Source organism: Columba livia, chromosome 6 (genome assembly GCF_036013475.1).
Source record: "Columba livia isolate bColLiv1 breed racing homer chromosome 6, bColLiv1.pat.W.v2, whole genome shotgun sequence".
NCBI lineage: Eukaryota > Metazoa > Chordata > Aves > Columbiformes > Columbidae > Columba > Columba livia.
The window spans coordinates 10,324,989-10,336,699 of NC_088607.1; the positions used below are offsets into that span (position 1 = coordinate 10,324,989).

The 11,711-nt window shown below is 41.2% G+C and overlaps 1 protein-coding gene across 2 annotated transcripts; it reads right to left on the reverse strand.

The window, feature by feature from the left end:
- Positions 1-516: 516 nt before the first annotated feature.
- TECTB (tectorin beta) lies at positions 517-11,183 on the reverse strand. 2 transcript variants are annotated; one of them, XM_005505176.3, is made up of 11 exons: positions 10,832-11,172; positions 9,861-9,949; positions 7,930-8,120; positions 7,370-7,512; positions 7,216-7,288; positions 4,636-4,739; positions 4,473-4,556; positions 4,159-4,321; positions 2,117-2,186; positions 1,205-1,237; positions 517-723 (listed from the first exon to the last, which is right to left on the reverse strand). In XM_005505176.3, exons 2-11 carry the CDS (start codon positions 9,934-9,936, stop codon positions 671-673), a joined length of 990 nt encoding a protein of 329 aa, XP_005505233.1. In that variant the 5' UTR covers positions 9,937-9,949; positions 10,832-11,172; the 3' UTR covers positions 517-670. The 2 variants fall into 2 exon arrangements, with proteins under 2 accessions (XP_005505233.1, XP_064923098.1); XM_065067026.1 differs by lacking the exon at positions 2,117-2,186 and having other exon boundaries at positions 10,832-11,183.
- Positions 11,184-11,711: the final 528 nt, after the last annotated feature.

An 11,711-nucleotide genomic window follows, 5' to 3' on the forward strand; every position in this document is an offset into this window, starting at 1 on the left:
TCCAGCACTGAGCCTCTCCAGTCAGCAAGACATCCTACTCCTAACAGTGTTGTACCTACTGCAGCATTTGTCGTACTCTACTTAACCCAACCAATCAATACTGACAACGTTGAGAAGCAGGAAATAAATGTCAGGTAATTAGTTCTGAGGACCTCCTAACTATTGCCATATAGAAAGCATCCTTTTCTCTCATCCTTGACATGTTAGGCTAGTTTTCATCTTGTTCAAAGGCTTCACAGATCAAGCTTGAACCTTGCAAGACCAGGCCTGGAGGGGGGTTTTGGGACCACACTGAGATGGACAGGGAAGAGGGACCCTGAAGGGAAATTTCGTGTTAAAAATACTGAGTTTCATATCTCTGTGTTCCTTGCAGAAAAAAGTACTGTTGGCAGCACAATTCTTAAAAGGAGGCATCAGTAGAATACATAACCCTTAGGGTTTCACTAGTTTAAAACACCTGCAGAGACTGGGGAGAGGCAAATCTGCTTTGGGATTTTCCAGTATTCAAGGCACAAAGCTCATGGAATGTTTTATTTATCTGGTAAAATGGTGCACAATGATTTTTTTTTTTGTGATTTTCATTTTTCATCTGTGAAATAAACATGTTTAGTAAAGAAGTCCGGGTCCAAACAGGATTGGGAAAAGGTAAGAAACACAGCTGGACTGTGTTTTATAATAAAACAGCACAAAGTCCAATCACAAAGAGTAGGTGGAAGATGATATCTGCAAAAGAAACACAGACTAAATGTAAGTACATCACTATCAGCTGCCTTTCATGTTCTTCCCACCCCCATCAATGCAAGTGCATGCCCCTATTGTGACTCTGTCACCATATTGAGTTTTAACAAATAGGCTTTGAAAGGCCTTTTTCAAGCCCTCTCCAAATAGAAATGCTTTGACATCTCTTCTGACACAGTGGAACGTGCTTGTTCCTTTTGGGGAAGAGGGTGAAAATAAGAGAAAGTATTGTTCAATATTGGATGTTATTGGTATGATATTATTGTCCAGAGTGAGGCATGTGCCAAATGGAGGAAAACAAAGTGTATAACATTGAAAAATGAAACTTTATTTTGAAATATTTCCCTTTCTGTCAAATTTAGTAGATTTTTCAGCTCTTTCTTTGAGCTATGGGTATTATGTTGACAGAGTCACTTAAAATCCTTATTTGGGACTGGTATTTTCATTGTTATACTTTGCTATTTACCTGAGAGTGTGTAAAATCTGGATAAACCTTTGCCTGTATAAAACAAGAAAAAGATAACATTGGGATGTCATGTTTAAAAAAGGGTGAAGTGCACCAGTGTGCTTCATAAAAGAACAAATAACATTTGCCACATTTCAAAATTCTGGGTATTTCTTACTCTTGTCTTTACTGTCTGAAGTTATAAAAGGATCCTCAGTTCTTTTATCTTCTAAAATTGAGTGAGTTTTACTGGTGCAACATACCAGATTGTAATAATGATGCTCTATGTGTATTTGTAATTTTAAATTGGCTTTCAGGTTGTTGTGGGTGTAGCTGATAAACTAAGGCTCTAGAGAAAACAGTATTTCAGCATACCTTTTCCCAAGGACCTGTTTGAAAGGATTAATTGCAGAATTAAACCAGCTCAGGGAGAAATTCCTGGTGCCTCCAGGAGGCAGCAATAAGAGGAAAGAGGAATTGTTTTATAATGGGGAAACCTAACGACAGTTCATTTTGTGTATCAGGAGGGACAGACACGAAGGGTTAAGGGATCCTGAAGTACCAACACACAGTAAGGATAAGTGTTCCTGCTGCTCCTTAGCCTGACCTCTCCCACTCATGTGCAATCTATCAGAGCTTGTCTGGCCTGTTGCTGAGGTCCAGTGCGGGGGAGCAGAGTTTCCATTGCTAACTTGGTGTGCACGTGGTTTGGCCATTTATCGTTAATGTCAAATAGGTGCCTTTACTCATTTTGTAAATGAGGAGAGTGTCACTGAGCCCTTCTGCCTGAGCCTGGAGGGGACCAACTTCTATTGCAGATTGCTGCTGCCGTGGCGGAAAGAGCTGAGGGTGTCAGCTCCCTCTCCCTGATCCTGTGCTGTGAGCCCCTGGCAGGTCCCAGCTCCATTGCTCCCCAGACACCCAGTCACTTACTGCGTACAGCAATCTCCGCCACTAAAACACCTCCGGTTTGTTCCATGCGCTGTTTTCGTTTGTCACATGTCTCAAGAGATCAGAGAGAAAGCCATGTATACCAAAAAGAACATTTAAAAATAATACAAAAATCCAAACCCAGCTCTCATGTTTCCAACCACGGAAAAGAAATATGTGTCAATATTGCTGTATATTTTCTAGAGTTTGTTTTTCTTTTTTCTTGTGATTATTGGGTGTTTTTTAGCGCATGATAAATTTAAGGAGAGTCTCTACAGAGCATTTTCTGAGGATCTTAATGTCCCACAGACCTTACAGTGACTGTCAGTGTTAAGTGTTTTTTTCAGTTGTGAGATGGCAGGAGCCCAGGTTGGTGTCCACTTGCTAATCACAGGTGCTCCTGCCCTTGCCACCCTGCCTTAAACAATCCTCCTGTTGAGAAGGAAGGAGGGAGCTGAGCTCCATCTATTTAGCCTGGGATCTTTGTGAAGACGTCTGTTGCTTATTGCTAATTACAATTGCTTCCCATTGGGTAGAAACAGGCCAAATCCCTTCCATATAGATGACCTTATGTCCAGCACTAATGATACCTGTCACAGCTGACAAGGTCTATATTGGAGGCAGTCCTCTACAGATCAAAGGTCTTAGTTCATCCATGACCTTTGTAGATCCCCAGCTGTGTCTCCTTGTTTTTTATTTTTTTTTACAAGCTCAGTGTGTGGTAATTCTGGTTATGAATTGATTGTAAGTGTAGACCCCCAGCTTGGTTCAACCCTAATTGCAACAGACCACCAGCTACATTTTGGGGTTGGAATTGGACTCAAGGGATGTCAGCCTGATGGAGCAATTATCCTGTGCTGGAGGGTAAGGAAGGGGTTCCACTGTGTGCCTGTAAGAATGATGTAGATGTTAGGCAATACTGTCAGAAAGGCAGATATGGGGTACTGGGTTTATGTTTTCTGTGGCTGGATAAAAAGTTGAAGAAGTCTTTAAAAACAAGCATCGAAATCTTAGCCCAGGGTTTTTTCTTTTGTCTTTGAAACTTAGAATTTCTAACAATGCGTCTTTATGAGACATGCAGGTTTTGCATAAATCAGTGTCCTCTTTTTGGTGCTGAGGCTGGGTAATAAACTGCTATCTTAATTTGGCTCCTGGACTGAGAAAGGGGTTAGAAAGAAAAGTTGATTTGAGCAGGAGTGATGCTTTCTCTTCTCTAGCAAGAAATGTTTGTTGCTGAAATGACCGTATGTATTTTGGGCTTTCATTTCGGGTTAAATAAAATTCTATATTGCTTTATAGCAATGACATGCTCACTTTATGAGAGAAAGAACAGTGAACCTCTGACCTACTGAAGGAGGGAGAGTGAAGTTAAGGAAGACGCTTTAGTAACCCTCACCCTTGCATCTGTTGGTGCAAGCAGCAAACACCTCCCCATGCTAAATAACATGCCTGTATATCACCTACCCTCTCCTTCCCAGCTAAGGTCACAAGAACCCTCTCTTTGACTCAGTTCCTGCTCCAGTGGCAATGTACGTATTTAAGGCAGAACAGGACAGCTGCAAGAGCAGCAACTCACTGCAGCTCTTTGCAGGGTAGCAGAGAGGACTTTCCATGGAAGGGGGACTGGGAGGTTTCATTTCACTAGCGATGGGCTTTGAGCCAGGTTCACCTGCTGCCCCCAGCGTGCCCTCAGCACCAAGATATTTGATAAAATGGAAAAAGCGCTACTTTCTCCCTTCTTTCAGGCTTGATAACTGTAGCTGTTTGTCAGACAGGACTGCAGCCTGGGATATCAACAAGAACCGAGTGTTTCTATGGCTACCGCATTTCTCAATATGTTCAAACAAGTTGCCTAATGTTGCCTACAGCACCTGTGGCATGACTGGGGTTAAGGTGCACAGCTGGCCACTCGGGTTCAGGCATTGTGGTGGCTCCATCTCCCGAAAGCTCTGGCACTGGCTCTGCACATGATGTGCCCTCAGGAAGGTCTCTACATCCTCTGGCTAAATTTAGCCCTGTATTTTTCTCTGGGAGGAAGGCCTTACCACTGGGCAGGAGAACTTCTCGCTGTCACAGACGTGTGTCTCACAGTGCAGCCAGACCTTAGACAACTTGGGGATGTTACGGAAGCGGAAAGCATTGAACTGGAACGTCGCCCGGCTTGTTTTCCCATTCTCATGCACAAGGATGGAGTAGTCTGTGGCACACCTGTGTTGTGTATGGAGGAGCAGTGTTAGAGCCTCCGTGGCCTCAGTGAAACATCTCCTGAGGTCTCATTCTAATGAATGCCTTTGACCTGCTGTGGGCCCCCCAGCTTCTTGTAATCTGCTGGGTTGAGTTGCTCCCTACCAGCACCTACCCCTTGGTGATCAGAGGCCAGTGGATCTGGTAGAAATACTCTGAGGAGGGAGTTGCCCAGCAGTTGTTGAGAACGACTTTGAACCTGGGAAGACACAAACCCCAGATTAGCAAGGAATGTCCTGATTGCCAATTTATTAATTATTGCTCCTTCCCTTGCCTACCTGTCACTTAAGCCCTTAGCTTCAACTCCAGCAAATATGTCAGAACCAATTTCTGATGTTTCAACGATGAAAGGGGCTTCTTTTATACTTGAAAACTTGGCATTCTTTGAAAGACAAAGAGAAAGGCATCATGTTACTAGTAACATGCAAAGCAATGGTGGCATGTGGCAACTTCAGGCAGCTCTGGAGAGATATACTTCTGAAGTCTGCGTTCTTATTACCTGCTAGCTCCAAACTCTACACCTAGCAGTAGGACTATTGCAAGCCCAAGATGGTATTTAAAAAACTTTTTGTTAATGTTTGTCTTTTAATAAGTAGTAGAATTGGATGCTATTTGGGTTGTGGTTTGTGTTATATGACAGCATGGGTGGGCAGCAAGTTTGCTGCTGTTTCTGGAACACCAGAGGTGGTGGGGAAAGCTGGAGGGAGTGAGAGTGGAGATGACTCTATGGAATGGGAATGAGGCTGAGAGGTGGCCACATGATAGGGAACAGGGACAAAGACAAGCAGAAATTACATGCCCATATGCAAAGTTTCGGCACTCTGTGCTTTATACTCGTGACAGGCAGCATGGTGAGAGCTGAGGGGGCATGAGTGTGCAGAAAGAGCTCTGCCAGCTATAGGCATTCATCTACTGAAAGGTCAGTCTGCTAAAAGTAGTGCAGTGTATGGTACTCAGGTGAGAAAATTTGGTTACAAATACACTAAAGTACCTACCTTAAATCCCATTGCTTTACATTGCATAGGAGCATAACAAAGCTAGCACCAGAACTATATAAAGAGTAACATGTTTAGTCATAGCACTGGGTTACTTAGTTAAATCTACAGAGCAGGATTCAGGTATATGTAGTTGTAGAGCTGTTTGAGAATCCTTTCATACTGTTCTTGCTCAGTTCCCTGGTACTGAATTTCCTACGTACCTTTCCCCACCTACAGGGCTGTGAGGCACTGCAGTGCTGCAACATCTGATAGATTGGATGCACTGAAGTTAAAGTTCAAGGCTGTGTTTAAATTAGTGATCTGTGACTTTTCAGTGTCCTGAGAAATTCTCATTTAACTAAAGATTTCTCCCAAATGAGAACACTTGCAGAAGTACTGTCACAAAACTCCTACCAGTCTGTGTGCTAGAAGGAGTTGAACATGCTATATCGCTTCTTTTTCTGAACTTTATTGCTCTATATTGTTTTAGGGTACTATGTTGTTTTTCTTCACAAGTTTTATTGTTGAAGGTCAGGTTTTCATTCAGGCCTCAGGCTTCCATGCTGCACCACAGTCCTTTACTGTTAAAGGCCAGTGGGACCAAAGTGTTTTTGCTGGATCGCACTGCAGCTCGGACCCTGCTTCTAGATGAGGAATTGGGCACATGAAGCACCTGGAACTATGGCCCACTTGAGGCAGAGATGAATAGCAGGGCAAAATAAATATTTTATTTCCATTTTGCCAGGAAAAAAAAAAAAAGAATCGGAATTAACCTTTTCTCCCTGGTAAAAACATGAACAAAATAACAAAGGAGTGGTCTGTTAGCTTTCTGAGATTGTTCTGTACTTGGACTCAGAGGTAAAATATATTAGTAACAATACAGCCACTCTCTCCTTGACTCCTGGGAGCCCCATGGCCATTAGAACAAAACAGTCATTTGTGTGGGAAAAAAAATGTACCTGAAATCCATTGTCCATCATTTGTTTTTGCAGTCATTCTGTCAGGAGCAGTGTGGTACCTCCTGGACCTTTGCAGTGTATACTACTACTGTGCCATATATCAGAAAAAAAGACCACGTGGGTTTTCAGATGGCATCTCAAGGCTGCCAAAACGTTTAGCGATCAGTTGGTGCCAAAAATGCAGGGTGTGGATGGAGATATTTCCATCAGTCCACCTTGTGCTAAATACTCTCTCTACCTGGCCTATAAATTTAAAACATGTTATTAGTTGTGCTTTTTCTAGCTCTGCTAAAGTAGAGAGGCAACTTTGGTGCTTTTGACTGTGCTTTGGTGGAAAAAAGACTCCAGGATCAGGAGCTGGCTGCTCCAGCACGCAGCAGAGCTGTGGGGAGCAGAGGGGTTTTCAAAAGATTGGCCTGATATCTAGGGATGGTATTTTGTTGGAAACAAAATTCCAGCATGATCTAAAGAGCTCTGGGGAACATGAAATATTTTTCACCTGAGAGACCAGGAAGCAAACTGCAGAGAAGTGGATGGAGCTTTGTTGTATCTATAGAGACTATGTGATAGCAGTGGTGCCCGCAGATGCGTGCTGCTCTTTGAGTGGGACTACAAACCAGTTCTGCTTTTTCTTATAAAACCTGTCAGCATGTTAGAAATGTACCTCTCAGCAGAAAAATCTGCCTGATTTGGAGGGATTAAAAGAACAGTTGGCATGTGTCTGCTCTGTTCAGTTTAAGTATATCCCTGTTAATCAGCAGAAACAAGGACCCCTGCAAGCCCTGCTCTAATTATCTGTTAGAGGTTAGTAATGTGCTCCATTACACATAAAAGTCAGGAGCAACAGCCCTTTTTTTTCCAGATCTTAGGCTGAAGCCTGTGAAAAATGGAGGTGAAAAGCTGGGTGGCAAAGAGCACTTACAGAGTAGAAGTTGAGGGACAACTGACTTTCAAAGGAGCCGGAGCTTCCATTCTTCACATGGACAGTGGCCACCCTGGGGACATAACAAAGGTTCCATATGAGAGAGACGTGGTGCTGAAAATGGGGTGAGGCTCACTTCCAGAAGAGGACATACCTTTGGTCAAAGGCAGCCTGGTTCACCAGGTAGTTGGCATTGTATGTGCAGGTAAATGAGTAATTCACAGGCTGGCTCTTCACAATTACTGAGGTGTCATTGGAGACAATGGAGTTGTAGAAGTGATAAACAGGGTTCTTAAACTGCAGATGGCAAGACAGAGGCAGTTGGCAGGACTGAGTCTTTGAGGCATCAAGAACAACTTCACATTTTGAAACACAAAGACTCTATCTGGTGACAAAACACCGTCCCCAAGGAAACATGTGTCTGTAGCTCTTCATATGCTGTGCTGCCTATGTATATGCCTTACTATATATCTGTTCTGTGCAAATGGGTGGCCAACACACAGACTAACATCAGTAAGCCTGCGAGTATTTTGCCCGTAGTAGTATTTTGCAAAGTGTGACTATTTGATCCTTCCCTCTCCCTCAAACTGGAGTTTGCCTTCTCTTTTCTTCCATACTTAAAGCCCACTCCAAGCTGAAGCAAATGGGACTCTCTCAACTGAGTGCAGCTGATTTCTGAGTCCAGCTCAGAAATGTTGACCTTGATAGTCTTACCTCTGACTGTGTTCCACAGTAGGATTTGTTTTTTGGTGACAGGTCCGGGATTGTGAATTGGTAATATCCCGAGTCGTGGATTCCATTGTAGCAAATGCCTCCAAGTGCCAGCTGATTAACCTCCCATCCATAAGGACACTCTGGGATTTTGGTAATGATGGTTCTAGGATAGCAGTATACCAGGATTACATCTGAAAGGAAAATAATACACCTAGAGTGATATTCAGTGATGTTCTTTCAACCTTTGGGTTGTTAAATTCTGTCCTCTTTGGAAGAGTTTGGCCTTTGCCTTCTAATTACTGTAGAGCTTCATGTAAATTATTTATCTTTCTGGAACAGCTGATTGAGGAACAGAGACACTGCTGAGAAACCCGAAGTGAAAAATTGCTTCGCTGAAATCTGATTATCCTGCAGAACTGGCTTCTGTAACACCACTGGCTCTAAAAATAATATGGGTGAAGTTTTTTTTTCAGGCTTCAGTAGATGTGCACCGTTTTGTAGCAGTGTTAGGTCCAGGCCGTGATACGTATTCTGCCCTTTCTCTCCTTGTACTGGCATTGCAGTACCAGTACAAACTGAATTATGAATTCTCAAGTTAAAAGCTAAGATCTAAAAATGAACCTAAAAGCCTAGTGCTGTTAACGGCAATAATAACTGAACTGAAAAGCCTAGTCCTGTCAATAGTAAATGAACCAAAATCCTAGCCCTGTTAACAGTGGTGGTTAATTGCAGTGCAATATGTTTCCAAACATGGTGATTGTAATACAATCATGAATATAGAACATCATAACTTAGACCAATTGCTTCATGATAGCAGAAGTGGACATTTTTCAAAGAGAATCAGGCAGTGCAACTTGGAATGTCTGATGGGAATTTAAAGGGCAAATATTGGCTAACAATGACCTGAAAATTCAGAAAGATTTCCAATTACTACAGTCTGGTAAAAGGACAGCCTACCTGGAGTTATTACATTATTTTTTTTAAGCCTTTGACAATCTCATTTTTATAATAAAAGCCTGATTTTGCTGCCTTTCCATGTCTGCAGAAGGTTAAGGAATACTCAGGGAAAGTCAAATAGGGACCTTAACAACTTGCTTCTTTCTGGTCAACAAACCTTCAGCACGCACAGGCTGATTCTGCTTGTGCTGGTGGTCAGTTTTATAACTGTTGACATTACAGCTATGAAAATTCCTGCAGTTCAGAGAAACTGCTTGTGCAAATGAAGGTACTGAAATAAACGGCTAGAGGGCCAAATACTTAAGAGATACTGTGAAATTACTGGCAGTAGACTGACAACAATCACGCACATGCAAAGCAAACACTCTATATTGAGGCATATTCTAATGCCTTTCTAAAGGACATTTCTTGATTGTAGTGAATTCTACATTACAGATCTGTATGGCACCAGATCATTTGAGTTCCTAGGCATAAATCAGGGTGCAATTAGGGCCTTAGAGGCAATGATTTTTGTTTTTTCTTGTTTAATATAGCAGTGGTTCAGGAGTTCAACCCAGCACATTCATTCGCCACTAGTCATCTGATTGCACTCAGTGGGACTGAAGCCCAATTTGGGCAGCAAAGATCTGCTGCATCTAGTCTGTGCTATTACAGATAATTTCTAATTGTTGGTGTTTTCTTGGCCATTTTATGTCTGAATGCTGCTTGTGCGTAACTTTATTGCGCTATGATTATAGCACAGAGTTAAGCATTTGCCTGATTCTCTGTTGAGCTAGGACTTCAGTGGTACTTGCTTTACTGTGCTCGCTGAAAGCAGATCAATAAAAGAAACAGAAGGATTAGTTCTCCAGAATCCACAGTTTAACTTTTTGAAGAAAAACCTTTCCACTTTTAAATAGCAAAAAAACCCAAACAAACAACCCTTCGGCAGCTTAATTACAAGAGAAGATCATACGAGACTTAAGTTATTTTACCTGCTTTATTTGGATTGCAAGGCCCTGCAAGAGCTTGAGCCAAGATGACCAGCAGATAAATAGTAAAAGTCACCATTTCTTGCAATGATCTGAGGACACAGGGAATAAAAGCTGAAATTATCTTTAAAATTGGAAAGAAAAAAATGCATTGGCTGCAGACCCAAAGCTGTAGCGACTGTTAAACACGTTCTTCTTGAAGAGAGAAACAAATAACATTACTGATACTCTGGTGCCCAACTTAATTGCATCTACAGGATAAATATTTCCAAGACTGTTGTTATCGCTGGGTCACTATTGTGACAATTTTACTATTTCAGTTTAGTGGATCTTTGAATTATTCTAGGTTTTCTTTGTTCTTGTCTAAATCTGAAGTGTTAGTGTAACCAAATGAAACTATGGGATCTGAAAAAAGAGGGAATAGAAATTACTAGAAGAAATATAGTTCAATAACATATATACTCTCCTTATAAATTTAATGCTGAAGCTGTTCTCTCTGATTGTGGCTCTCATAATGTGTATAATCTCAACTTCACGTAACTCGGTTTTGTTAAATGATGCATTTTCTCCTTTACTGCTAACCATGCATTTTCAGGAAAACATACATAGCAGTGATTTACATTTCCACGTCAGGCCTCAAACCTGCAAGTTGTTTCTCACAGAGAGAAAGAAGCATTTACAGCCTGTGGGACTGGGACTGAAGTTCTTGTATTTTCCCTTTGTAGACACTTTTCAGTGTCTGCCCTCATACACACATCACTGAGCATACTGTCACAAGTAACAAATATCATTTAGGAAAAGAAAAAAAGTCCTCCTGGTAAAGTATTTCCAACAAAACAAATCAATTTCGACATGTTCACTCAGTCTCTATTAAAAAATATGTATTTATAAAAGGCTTCTACAGTACATTTCAGTGACAATTTGTTCTAATTACAATCCTATGTATTCTACAGGAAATTAAGTGTAATGCTTACAAGAGAGGAAGAGGTGAAGTATTTCAGATTTTCATTCCGTCTTATTCCAATAGCTGCGCGGTCAGCTCCTCTCAAGATGTCCTCTTTCAAATGAACCCAGCTGGTGTTATCTTCGCTTTATATAAGCAATCTTGTAAAAGGAGCCCATCTCTGGTTAAATCTCAACCCGCCAGTATTGTCCAGTGTGGGAGGGGAAAAAAAGAGTTATAGAAAAGCAGTTCTCTTCCCCTAGATGGGACTGTATTGCTGCTATTTGATTTTTGAAATGTCTTTCTATGGTGGCCTTTTACAGATCTTGAAAATAATTGAACAGAAAGCTGCTGAAGTTCTATAAGTGGCACAAAATTTTTGTTTTACGAGTTAATTAAGGAAATGTAGAATTTCTGCATAGGTGAAACAACACCTGTCTTCTAGAATTCAGTGAAAATGTATTTATAGGAATTAGATGTCTGTCTTTCATGGCTTATTGACAATGTCAAGTGGACTAAAGCAATTTCTGCAGATGACATACCACCTTTGGGGTTGTTTCACTTGCTTATTTTTCCTAAAAGTTCACAGGCATATGATATGAAATACTGAGTGTAGATAGGATCTTACGTAAACCTAAATATTATACTCCATAATTATAATACAATGTGTCCATAAGACTATGTAACATATGTTAAATATTACAGTATAGAATGTGTAAAATTAACCATTGCACAAAAACTGACACAAATTTACTGTTCATATGACCATCAGTCATGTGGTTGCCATATGACAGTCTCAGTCAGCTGGTAGAATTTTATGGTGACCTATTGCATCCTGATTTTTTAGCTTTTACTGTTGTTTTATATGCCTGCATAAAAAATATAGGTTGTAAGCAGTATTGGCCAGGTAA

Excerpts from the sequence above, each read along its gene's own strand:
- TECTB (XM_005505176.3), bottom strand. The coding sequence starts at position 9,936 with ATGGTGACTTTTACTATTTATCTGCTGGTCATCTTGGCTCAAGCTCTT. Across the intron at positions 8,121-9,860 it reads TTGCAATCCAAATAAAGCAG|ATGTAATCCTGGTATACTGC; the intron begins GTAAAATAACTT and ends TTTTCCTTTCAG. Across the intron at positions 4,557-4,635 it reads GCTAAGGGCTTAAGTGACAG|GTTCAAAGTCGTTCTCAACA; the intron begins GTAGGCAAGGGA and ends GTGTCTTCCCAG.